General features: G+C 50.0%; 1 protein-coding gene across 2 annotated transcripts; it reads right to left on the reverse strand.

Moving 5' to 3' along the window:
• Positions 1-477: 477 nt before the first annotated feature.
• LOC109784128 (auxin-responsive protein IAA20-like) lies at positions 478-1,478 on the reverse strand. 2 transcript variants are annotated; one of them, XM_020342727.4, is made up of 3 exons: positions 1,177-1,475; positions 843-1,100; positions 478-739 (listed from the first exon to the last, which is right to left on the reverse strand). In XM_020342727.4, exons 1-3 carry the CDS (start codon positions 1,353-1,355, stop codon positions 694-696), a joined length of 483 nt encoding a protein of 160 aa, XP_020198316.1. In that variant the 5' UTR covers positions 1,356-1,475; the 3' UTR covers positions 478-693. The 2 variants fall into 2 exon arrangements, with proteins under 2 accessions (XP_020198316.1, XP_073361002.1); XM_073504901.1 differs by lacking the exon at positions 478-739 and having other exon boundaries at positions 839-1,100; positions 1,177-1,478.
• Between the last annotated feature and the right edge of the window lie 11,483 nt (positions 1,479-12,961).

Below are 12,961 nucleotides of genomic sequence, written 5' to 3' on the forward strand. Positions count from 1 at the left end.
TTTTGTTTGATCTGGAGAAGTCCATGTCCAGAACATACAAAAGCACCACTATAACGAAGGTCTCCAACGTACAGTTCGGTTGTACTTTTGTTGTTTTGGAATATTTCTGAAATTTCATTTTGGTTCTAGAAATTCAGTCCCAGTTCATCGGTCAAATATCTCTCGAATGTCATTGAAGTAGTTCTGAAAATACACTGAAACAACTTGTATTATAACTCTGGAGGCAACTTGGACGACGGATTATTGCACATCACGTGTAAAGGAGGTTTTGGGTAGTACTGCAGTTTATATAACTCTAAAGACAGGAGCATGGTTTAAAAATTCAACGATTTTTCCAATATTTTGGTAATTTCCGCGTGTACCGAAATATTTGTAACTCAAAATTCCGGGTCATATTCACTAACTTCAAACAAAATTCAAATTTGGTCAACATCCATAAAAAATGAGTAATTTTGATGGATCGAATTTTGAAATAATTTTCCGACGTTTCGGTGAAGACCGATTTTGTTCTGTTGCCGAAACATTAAACACTGGACCAGAGAGAAAAACTCAGAAAGTTCCATATACTTGTCGACGTGACGGTAACATGTGCAAAAATTATTCAGTGAGCTAAAACTAAATAGTCACACACGGCGGGCCGGTGCAGATCCATGACCCCCAAACTCAACTAGCAATGGCAACTACTGTAGTCGGTTACACGAGTAGTATCTTGAGCCGCTTGGCCGACATGACAGTGTCCCTGCAAGAGATCGATTCGGCACCTCACTGTTAGTCGAGACGCCAACGGTTGGATGCAATGAGAGGGGAATGCGCGCAGAAGAAATTAAGGAACCACAACTTACTCCCACGGCACGTCTCCGACGAGCATCCAATCCCCATCCCCTTCCTCGTAGGTGACGGCGTATGGATCACCATGGTGAGATGTGGAGGAGGGGAACATGAGGCGGAGCGTGTGGTGGAGCTGGTGGTAGGAGGCGTGGCGGGACAGGTCCACCTTCCTCCCGATGGGCACCCCTTCCATCTTCACCTTCACGTGGCCGCCATTGCTGCGCGGGCGGTGCGCGCTCTTCACCGGCGGCCACCCCACCAGCCTCTTCTTCCTGCACGACTTGCAGGCAACCCTGCGGTCAGTTCCATGAAAGCGAAGAGCACGTACACCATCGATGAAGAACTCACTTGTTACTCATTTCCCAGTCGCGGGCATCGCTGCAGTTGCTGCCGTGGTCACCATCGTCGTCGCGCAGGATGAGTGGCAGCCCAGCCTTGTCGATCCCGAACGCCTCCTTCGTCCCCCTCTTGCCGCACGATCCCGCGTGGTTCGGCGGTGCAAGCCCCAGCTCCAGCTCCAGCTCCATGGCGCAGGTGGCTCCTCTCCTTGGACAGGACAGTGGTCAAGCTAGCTACTCTAGCTGTCCAGCAACACAGTGGCATCGATGCGCGGCGTATATATACACGCACGCACGCACGCGCGGGGCACGGGGGCCGACGACGCACATGCGGGTGTGGAGACTGGAGAGAGATATTAGATGGCCGCGATCGATGCTCGGTGGTGGCAGTGGAGGTCGATCCGGAGAGGGAAGTCGCGGCGGCGGGGGACATGGTGTCGGGGCTCAAGGGTGCCAAGCCGCAAGCAGCGGGCGGGCTGTCTGCCAGCTGCCGCGGCGCTCTCTTGCGTGGGCCGCGCTAGCTACGTGGATCGATCGATAGCGACCCATGCTGATGTGCCTGCCCGTTTTGTGGGCGTAGGTGGTGCGTGTCTCTACGTCGATCGGTGTGTTTTGGCTAGTCTCTTTTTTGTGCACGACACGGTCCCGGTCCAGGAATAGCTGCTGCATTCGTGCATGCATGCATGCACACGCCTTGTGTGATTCGATGGTTATGGGCTAGTGATTTGAGTTCTTGGATCAGCATGCATGTCGATCGGTGTTGATCGCAGTGGCGGTGCCAGAATTTTAAGCTTGTGTGGTCAATTTAAAATTGTGTAGTCAAATATGTGAGTTTGTAGTATTTTTTGCAGGATCCATACATGTGCACGTTGATTTTTTTAAAAAGTTGGGTAGTCAACTGACTACCCAGCTAAAACGTGGCTTCGCCATTGGTTGATCGCGGCAAAATTTCCTGTTTTGACTCTTTTGACAAACAAAATCGGGATCTGACCCCTCTTTGAAATTTTTTCGACATTTGACCCTTTTCCCTACCGCCACGAGGCCCGGCAGTAGGATTAGCTAGGCTACCGCCGGAAACTGCGGCGGTAGGAAACTTATCCACGTCAGCAGCGTAAACGGCCTCCATCCCCCCTCCGTCCGACCCTACCGCCGCAGTACATGGCGGTAGCCTGTCCGATCCTACCGCCGAGGGCCCTGGCAGTAGGGTGCGGGCAGTTATAAGCCGCCGGCCGCCCCACCCTTCCCCTTCTCCCCCAACCACCCGCCCAAGAACAGAGGAGTTCTTCCTCTCGCCCCTCTCTCTTCTCCTCCACTCCCCCCCTCAGATCTCCTCGTTTCTTCACCGTTTTTGCGGATCGAGATGGCCCCGAAGAAAGAAAAGTAAGCTCCTTCGATCCCTCCAATTAGTTTTAGTCAAATAGCTTCCGATTCGTCACATTATTTGATTCAAATCACCCCCCTTCTTGAACTAGATTTAAATATTTTGAACCCTAGGATTGATTTAGGTTGATTATAGATGTTATATTGTGTTAGATATGAACTCTAGTCACTAGTTGGTATGGTTATGTGAAGATGAACCCTAGTTCATATTATTTTTGGAAGATTTTTTTATATGATGCATGTTCAAGGAATTTATTGTGATATGATGATGCATGTTGATATGCTATGATGCAAGTAGTGGATATGATTGGACAACAAATGTTGAACCCTCAAGATGAACCTAGTTCATAAATTTTTGTGTTAAAATTTTTTATGATATGATGAATATTGGAGATATTTGTTTTGATATAGGATGCATGTGGATCTTATATGATGCAAGTAGTGGATTTGTTGGAGTAAACATGGTTAATCCCTCAAGATGAACCCTAGTTCATGGTTTTTGTTTTTGAAAACAATATGATATGATGCATGTTGGGTGTTGTTGGAGAAATATGATATGATATGATATGATGCATTTGAACCATGGTGATTGCATCTTGATATATGTATTTTAATTAGTTCTTGATATATGTATTGTATTTATTTCATGTTCATGATAATCTTGATATATGATTATTCAGAGATTGAACTCATAGGTTTTTTTGGATGTGATGAACCTTTGTTATGCATCGATATGTTTCGTAGTTAATGATGAACCCTAGTTCATGTTGAAAAATCTTTTGATATGCTTGTGTAATTCTTTTAGGAGGCCAACTCTTGCGGACGACATCGGCACGAAGTACACAATGCTTGACCCTAGGTTCGACAAGCGTCATCGTGCCCGTTTCATTGAGAATGGAGTGGTAATTATCATTTTAAACCAAATCTTTCAAATTGATGAAAACAAGTTGCTAACTATTATGTCCATGCTAATTATGCTTTGGTTATTGATTTTCACAGATGCTGCCGCCACTGCGGATGAGGGCTGACAAGACGACGGTTAAGATGGAGTACGACGAGCGGTACGCACCGTTCTTCAGGAGAGCCCGACTATTGGGTTTCGTCCTGCAGTTCAAGCGTAAGCCACCGACGCTCGTCCACTCAGCTCTCACGGCTTTGATCGACCGGTGGCGGCCAGAGACGCACAGCTTTCATCTTCCATGTGGGGAGATGACCGTGACCCTCGAGGATTGGGCGATGATTACGGCCCTACCGCTCGAGGGTCGTGCTCTCACAGGAAGAGTGGAGAGGGCGAACTGGCACGATAGGGTTGTCAGCCTCATCGGCGACTACCCCCCTCCCCCCCCCCCCCCGCGCGCCCCGCTAAGAGCAACCGGACTTCCGGCATACCGCTGCCATGGCTCCTGAAGCACCGGAGCAAGTGCCCGGAAGATGCCGAGCCCCGGGTGGTGGAGCAGTACGCTAGGGCCTACCTGTGGTACATTCTCACGGAGGTAGTGTTTCTGGACTGCTCCGGGAACTCTGCCCTATGGATGTATCTCGACTTCCTAAAGGACTGGGATGCGGGGTACAGCTGGGGGGGGCCGCCGGACTCACCTACCTATACCGTTCGGTAAGTGAATATCACTTTCTTTCAAATATCATGGACGTGTGCTGCTTTAGATTTTGACATCTTATCATCTATACTTGGTTTGTAGCTTGACGACGCGACCCAGAGAGCGGAAGTCACGTCCGGTATGTGTGGATGTGTATGGGGCCTCTCCATTTGGATGTAGGAGAGAATCCCGGTTGGCCGTCCGAAGAAGCTGCGCTCGCGTGCATGGACGGACTATGGCGGAGATAACGAAGATGATTGGAACCCGACCGTCGCATACGCTTGGGACGTGGTGCGTGTCTACAGGGCGAATCGAAGGCCTTGTACAAGGTCTTCAGCAACGAGCTTGATGCTCTCACAGCTTTCCAGGTATAAGAACTACATTTTGAATAGTTTTGATAACACTTTCACTTGAGCTTACCATTGTTTGGTTATAGGTTACTTGGCGGCCATATAGTGATGATCGAGAGTGGGGGTTCAAGCTGAATAGCATGTGCAAGCAGGACCGACTTCTCTTCCGGTGCATCGTGCCCATGATTTGTGTCTATGCCGTGGAGTACCACTTGCCACAGCGTGTTGCCGCACAATTTGGTAAGGCGCAACACACACCACCAGCCGGCCACGATACCGGTGGCTACGACCTACACCAGTGAGTACCACAAGCCGTCCTCATCGATTCTAAGGCCTTGTTTTGATGTTTTACATTCATACAAGAAGGGTGTTTTACATTCTTTCTTATGCATTGCATGATGAGCAGGAAGAACAATCAATCAATCACGGATTGGGAAGCCGAACATGCGAGATACGTGAAGGAATGGAACAAGTGGAAAGGACGCAAAGATACGGAGAGGAGAGTGCTTGACTGGGGCGAGTATGAGGATCACATGCTGTGATACAACGACGGCATCAAGCATCCTCTGCGTCTGAGGCCCCAGTGGACGACAACAGATGCTGAAGACCTGTTCATGACGCCTCCGAGAATGAAGCCTACAACGAGAGCATCAGAGAGCTTCAAGGCGGGTTTAGGGAGTACGGACCTCTCATGAACAGAGTGGTATGTTGTTTTTACCTCTTTTGAAACGACGGTTGGATGAAATCAGCTTTTAGTGCTATTGACTCATTTTATTACTTTGCAGTCTTCGGAGCTGAACAAAAGCATTTTTCATGCCTCTGATGCGCTTAGTGCTATCCCTGGGACTCGAGCTAGTGAGAACAAGTTGAGGGAAACGGTGAAGGTAATACGGAGTTCATTTTCGTTATCATTGGACATTCGAGAAGTTCATATTGTTTCGTTATCATTGCAGAAATACGTCAACAAAGCACGCCGGCTTGTGGGCCTGCTTGGGTGCGCTACAAACACCGAGGATGTTTTTCCTCCTGCACCGATGCGTAGCCTCGCTTCATCGAGCCATGCAGCCTCGTTGTCTAGGGCGGTTCAAGATGACGAGGAGGAGAGCGAGGACGATGATGATGAAGAGGAAGATGAAGAAGAGGGCGCAGAAGAAGAACATGGTGAGGAAGAGGAAGAGGACGATGAGGAGGAGGAGTACGATGATGACGACGGACCTCCAGCAACTCAGCCAACCCAGTGTGAGAAGAGGAATGTGCCGAAGAAGGATTGGAAGAGTCCATCCCCGTTTCAGAAAGCACGTCCTACCGCCCGCAAGAAGACGGCAGCTAAGAAGCGATCCAAGGATAACGAGGACCGAACGTCGAAGAGGGAAAGGAAGGACTGAAGTTGCTGCCGTGTCGTTGAACTAAAAACTTGCATATTTGCTTCGTGAACCATATGGATTTGCTCGTGAAACTGTTTCGTTAATTTGCTATGTATAACTTGGTGAAAACCTTTATGGATGTCTATTTTCTATGTATCCAACCTATCTTATTTATAGATTTATGGTGTGTGCTTCATATATCATACATATGCTTCATGTTTACAAGTGTTTAAATGTTGTTTGCCAAAAATTGAAGACAAGAGAAGTTAGGAGGTGCAAAAATGCACTCTGGGCCACCCTACCGCCGGGTGTCACGGCGGTAGGTCTGTACAGCCTACCGCCAGGACACCCGACGGTAGGGTGCCTCCCCCCAACGCCCCCCTCCTGTGACCAAAAAAGCGAACTGCTCAGTGGTAGGGTTGCACACCCTACCGCTGGCGGTAGGGTGTGCAACCCTACCGCTGAGCAGTTCGCTTTTTTTGGTCACAGAACCCTAACACATGCTCCCACCCTACCGCCGCGCCCTATGGCGGTAGGCTGTGGTTTCCTACCGCCGCGACCTGTGGCGGTAGGGTTTGGGCATTTATAAACCCAGCCGCCCCGCCCACCCCACCCCAACCCCTTATCCCCACCCACTAGCCGCCTTCTTCTTCCTCTCGCCCCTTTTCTCATCTCCTCCACTTCCCCCCTCCGATCTTCTTCGTTTATTCACGGATTTTGCGGATCGAGATGGCTTCGGAAAGAGGAAAGTAAGCTCCTCCCATCCCCCAATTAGTTTGAGTTAAATCAATCCGCTTTTTTTAGCCTAAAAAAGGTTCATGTTCCTGTTCAAAATCATGAGAATCCCTAGTTGATATGATGAACCCTAGTTAATATAATGAACCTAGATGATTGCAATGTGATGAACCTAGTTGATGAATCCTAGGTTTAGTTTTTTTTACCATATGAGGAACCCTCCCTAGTTGATGAACCCTAGGTTTAGGTTTAGATTTTTTTTGACAAATGTTGAACCATCAACTTCTCAATTTTTTTGTTAACAAATTTTTTGATATGATGAATATTGGAGTAAAAAAAATTTATATGATGCAAGTAGTGGAGTAAATATGATATGATATGATATTGCATTTGACACATCTTGATGTATGTATTTTATTTAGTTAATGATGAAATTTTGTTATCATCCATATGTTTAGGTCTGCAACAGTGGCGCAACCATCGCCCATTCATCTCCAACACGACCCTTCTGCCTTGCCACTTCCGTACGTGTACGAGTCCTTCCCCGAGCTTCTGCAACCGGTGGGAGCTTTTTCTTCCTAGAGGAGACGAGTGCAGTGCGGTGGCACGAGAGGGCAGAACGGATCTCCGACGATGTGAAGTCTTGGTCGCTGAGTGTGAAGGAGTTGAAGAGAGTGACTGCAGAGATGGAGGGAGATCCAACTATCTCATGTGAACGCCGGGAAGAGACCATTGAAGTTGTCAAGCAGCACTCCAACTGGGAGCTCCCCCAAGTGCATTAGCGTTCGATATCATCAGCTGGGGAAGGGCTGAGGCGAAAACTCCAGCGGGTAAGGCAAGGTGGAGTGCTTGAACGGTCGGATGCCGACCAGCGTTCCGCCTCCGCCTGAACCGGTGGATCCGCTGTCATATCTGTCTCCACGGCCAACCCTAACATACGAGGGGGGGGAGGTTTATCCGCCCGATAAACTTGTCTTATGCATATGCATCTATGTGTTAGTTGGGGTTGTCAAACTATGTGGACAAATTTGCTATTTGCTATTTCCTACTTATGAATCTATGTGTAAACTGTTTAATATTTGCTATGTGGAACCTTTATCAATATGTGAGTTCATATTTTTCTATTTGTGAAACTATGTGAAACTTGTGACAAAACAAACAATCAATAAAACTTGTAAAAACCTAAACCCACATGACCCTAACGCCAAGACCTGCGGCGGTAGGGTAAGTCACCCTACCGCCAAGAACTTCGGCGGTAGGGTACTGCGCTGGCCGTTATCTAACGGCAGTGGGCCGTCATGCCACCGCCAAAAGCCCTGGCGGTAGCCTGCGTGACCCTACCGCCGAGCCCTTTGGCGGTAGTAAAAGGGGCAGATGTCAAAAAAAATTCAAAGTGGGGTTAGATCCCGATTTTGTTTAACAAAAAGGTCAAAACACGAAATTTGGCCGTTGATCGCTGTGTCATGCATGTGAAAACATCACCTCCTACAATTCTTGGGGCGCATGTGCTCGTGGGTTAGTATTTTTTGTTTGTGTGAGCCGTTAATTAACCCTTGATGATGGGGGCTCCTCGTCCTCCGGTCCGGACGTTCCCCACATGGGCGCAGCGTATGCCCCCAAGTCATGGGCCGGAGACAAACCAGCCACCGCCACTCGTCCATGCTTCGCCCACTCTAGTCAGTCAGTCACAGTGTGTCTGACCCATTACGTGCAGCATCGATCTGCACGGACTATGGACACCGTGTATGTGCATGCTTGCCCACTCCTCTGCCGGCAATCTCCCACTGTAGCAGCAGAAAACTGGAGCGTGACTATCTCGTCCCTACACTACATTGTATGCACGTAAACATGCATCCACGCGCAATTTCTGAGGGGAGACAGGATAATTACACAGAGAGTGCCGTTTGTCAAAAGTTTGGGCGTAGTGCAACGTCAATTTCCACTCGCTAGCAAAAGGTATGAATGCTTTGTCCAAGTAGTGCCATGGATCAGTTTCGATGTGACACGACACGGCCGATGAAAGCGCAGTATCGGTGCTATTACCGCCGTGATTGAGTAGCTAGTAGCTTAATTAGTCGGCATTTAGGCACCGGATTGCGTGGCTCATTTGACCGGCGCATGTGTCATCCCATCGAAGATATCTTTGAAACATCAAGGGACACATGAAATGATGCACACAGCAGCCATATCTAATCAACCCTAGACTCTAGAAACACCCTTGTCAATCAGGATCAGGTTTTTAACTCTCAGCTAGATTGACTTCTTTGTGCTAGCTGCAGCTGTTCCATTGAACTTTGGGTACAAATGATCGAGGCAGGTACGTAGTATCAAGTCTAGACCACCGTTCATCCTTCATCGCAAAAAAAAAAAAAACTCCAAATCACCGACCCGGCAAAAACGAAAGGAGCAAGACCACCGGGAATCGCCGAACAAGAAAGCACTCGAGATCAAGGCCGGCATCTCTGGAAGACTGGAACCACATGTGTCCTTCAGAGGCTGAAAGCATTTCAGTTTACGTCGCAACCAGCCTCTCCGTGCGGCGCCACTTGCACCGAGTCGATCTCTCCACCGAGAGTAGAGACGCGACCGCCAAACTAACGTGCAATCGTGCATGACAAGTATTTATGCCGGTTAGTTAATTGACTTGATCATCCGGCCGGCCGGCCGGCCGGAACTAGCTACCTCTTCCCTTGGTTTAATCAGCGGCTGCATCTCGCTCGTCACGGACCACGAGAGATTCCATGGTCAGTTGGTCCAGGCTCCATGGATGCTCGTGGATAATACGTGGTTTCTATATGTAGGCCTCTGTGGATGATATGTGGTTGGGAGACCGGAGGCGGAGCGGGCGATGCATGCATGGGAGGGGAAGTAACCTGCCGGCATGTTCCCCGGAGGAGGAAGGGCGGGACGTCTCCCTGCCGGTCGCCGATCTCTGACACTTCCGGGCGTCGCCCTCTCGTGCATTATGAGAAAGCGCATGCACCCACGCTGGTGATATATGTTAGAGTAGTCATTATGGTATACGACTTCTAGTCCAAGTCAGTTTTGTACCCCTACCCCAAGTCGATTTGTACCCTCTTATATACTTTTGTATGCCGCACCAAATCATCAATAAGCAACAGTTTTATTCAGCTTTCATGGTATCAGATACCGGTCTCAGGGTTTAGGGTATGGCTCCGCCAACACCGCCGCCGCCGCCGCCGCCCGGCTACTTCGAGCGCCGGGCCGCACTCATCGCCAAGGCTGCCAACGCCGCGGCCGCTTCTCTCTCGGCCCTCACCATAGCTCCACAAAACTACCCTGCACCCATCCTCGCCGCACCAATATCTTTTGCTGACACAATTTCCGACGTCAGCCCCTACATCCCCATAGTTCTTGATCTCGCCGCCCACAACTACTACCATTGGAGACATCTCTTCGATCTCCACCTCGGCCGCTGCAACCTGCGCTCGCATGTCGCCGCCAACTGTCTTCCCCGCCCCGACGATCCGCAATGGTTGAAAGACAATCTCGCGATCGTCCAGTGGTTCTACACCCGCATCACCACCGAGATCTTCAACATGCTCGATCACGACGGCGCCACCGCTGCCAACATCTGGCACTCCCTCCGTCAGCTCTTCCAAAGCAACACCGACGCTCGGAAAAACGCTCTCCACACCGAGCTTCGCAATATGGTGCAAGGTGACGCCCCGGTGAACCTGTTCTGCCAGCGCGTTAAGACCATTGGCGATGAGCTCCGCGAACTCGGCGATACAGTTAGCGACTCACAGCTAATCAATATCGTCGTCGTCGGCCTCAGCGAAGACTTTGACAAGCAAGCCTCGTTCATACCGATGATACGGCCCCCTCCTACCTTCGCTGAAGTACGTTACTTGCTACAACTCGCGGCGGAAACACAAGCTCGCAAGGACTCTCGCCCAAGGTCTTTCATGCTGCGGCTCGTCCTCCTCTGTCGTCTACACCAGCGCCGCCTTCCAGGCCGGCTCCTGCCGCCGGGCCGTCCGCATCGTCATCTGTTGAACCGCCCCCAGGCTGGCGTCCTAGTCCGAACTACCGCGGCAAAAACCCTATCTACAGGCCGCCGCCGACTCGTTCGGTTCCGCCTACGACATCACCAGCACCGAGTCCTGCACCACCCACCAGTGCTCCATCTGCGGTTGCATGGCGGCCTCCTCATGATCCTTGGACGGGGCTTGTTCAAGCATGGCCCATGCCCTGGTCCGCTCCGTCCACCCTCGGTGCTCCGCCAGCATACTCAGGTGCCTGGCAACCCGGCCTTCGGCCGCCTACTGGTGCTCCCGGGGTTCTCAACCCCCGACAGCCGGCCAATGCCTATCACGCGCCCCGACGTATGCTCCTTATGGTCATTACAGCACCGACGACGGCGCCTACTACACACCTTAGCCGGCCCTGCTCCCGACGCCACCCCCACCACAGCCGGCCAATGCCTACTACACTCCCCAGCCGGCCCTACTGCCTTCACCATCGTATCCGCCGGCACTGCTTCCGACGCCACCCTCACCTGCGACGACGAGCTGGGATCAAGCTGCCTTTCTCCAGGCCATGAATAACTTTGCTGCACAAGGAAACTCAGGTACGGATTGGATCTTTGATTCAGGGGCCTCTAGTCATATGTCTGCATCTAGTAATTGGTTATCTTCTTGCACTAAATCTCCTTTCCCTTCCATTATCCTTAGAGATGGATCATCTATTCCTATATATTGTGTTGGTCAGGCTCAACTTCCCTCTTCCACCAAACCTATTTTACTTCGCGATGTTCTAGTTGCACCCGCCCTCATTAAAAATCTTATCTCTGTTCGCCAATTTACTTGCGACAATCTAGTTTCGGCTGAATTTGACCCTTTTGGTCTATCTGTGAAGGATTACCTGACCAAGGCCGAGATCGCTCGCTTCAATAGCTCCGGTGATCTTTATTCTCTTAATGGAGTTCCTGCCGCCACCCCTCCAACATCCATGCTGGCCTCCGTCGATCTCTGGCATCGTCGCTTGGGCCATCCCAACCCCGCCGTCTTAGCTTCTAGGCTTACTGAATTTACCATACCATGTAATAGGGACTCTCATAATTCTGTGTTTTGCGAGTCTTGTGAATTAGGCAAACATGTGTGTCTTCCCTTTAGTTCCTCTAGTTCTTGTAGCACTTATCCCTTTGAATTAATACATTGTGATTTATGGACCTCTCCCATTGCAAGTGTTTCGGGTTTTAAATACTACCTTGTTATCCTAGATGATTTCACCCACTTTGTCTGGACTTTTCCTCTACGCAACAAATCCGAGGTCCATTCTCTTTTCCTTAATTTTCAACGCTATGTGTCTGTTCACTTCTTCCTCCCAATTCGCTTTATCCAATGTGACAATGGTCGCGAGTTTGATAACATTAAAAATCGTACTTTCTTCTTACAACATGGCATCCTGCTTAGGTTCTCATGTCCCTACACCTCCCCTCAAAATGGTAAAGCAGAACGCTCTCTTCGCACCCTCAATGATATAGTTCGCACTCTCCTCATTCAATCATCTATACCTCCCAAGTTTTGGGCTGAAGCCCTACACATGGCCACCTTCCTTCTAAATATTCGACCTTCTAAAACTAAACCCAACACTACTCCCTATTATTCCCTCTTTCTTTCCCACCCCGACTACTCCGCGGTTCATGTTTTCAGCTGTCTCTGTTTTCCCAATGCCTACGCCACTTCTGCAAATAAATTGTCACCACGCTCTATCCCATGTGCTTTTCTCGGCTTCTCTGACGAGCACAAAGGCTATCGCTGTCTCGACCTTCACAGCGGACACGTTCATGTCTCTCGTCATGTCACGTTTGCTGAGCACATTTTTCCTTTCTCACAACGCACTACTACACCATCCAACACCCCTAGCTCCGCAAACACCCCCTCTCCCCGTCCTTTCCAACTATATACTCCCCTACCTGCCGAACACAACTTATCACCACCACCATTAACACCTACCATAGCCAATCCCAACCATACACTCACCCCACCCGAGACGTCCCCAACACCCCCGACCCCTGCTCCCTCCCCAACACCCCCGGCCCCTCCTCCCACTCCACCACCCAGCCCTACTCCTTCGTCCGACTCTTCCGCTGCGCCGGACTCACCAGTACCCACCTTACCTCCTCGTGCTATTCCTACAGCAGCCCCGATTAATGATCATCGCATGCGTACTAGGGCCAAATCAGGATTTCATCAACCCCAAGACCGCCTAAACCTTCATACCTCCGTATCTCTCACTTCAATTCCAAAGAATTACAAAACTGCTCTACTTGATCCCAATTGGGCCGCTGCCATGCAAGAAGAATATAATGCTTTGCTTCAAAACAACACCTGGCAACTTGTTCC

This window comes from Aegilops tauschii, chromosome 7 (genome assembly GCF_002575655.3).
Source record: "Aegilops tauschii subsp. strangulata cultivar AL8/78 chromosome 7, Aet v6.0, whole genome shotgun sequence".
Classification (NCBI taxonomy): domain Eukaryota; kingdom Viridiplantae; phylum Streptophyta; class Magnoliopsida; order Poales; family Poaceae; genus Aegilops; species Aegilops tauschii.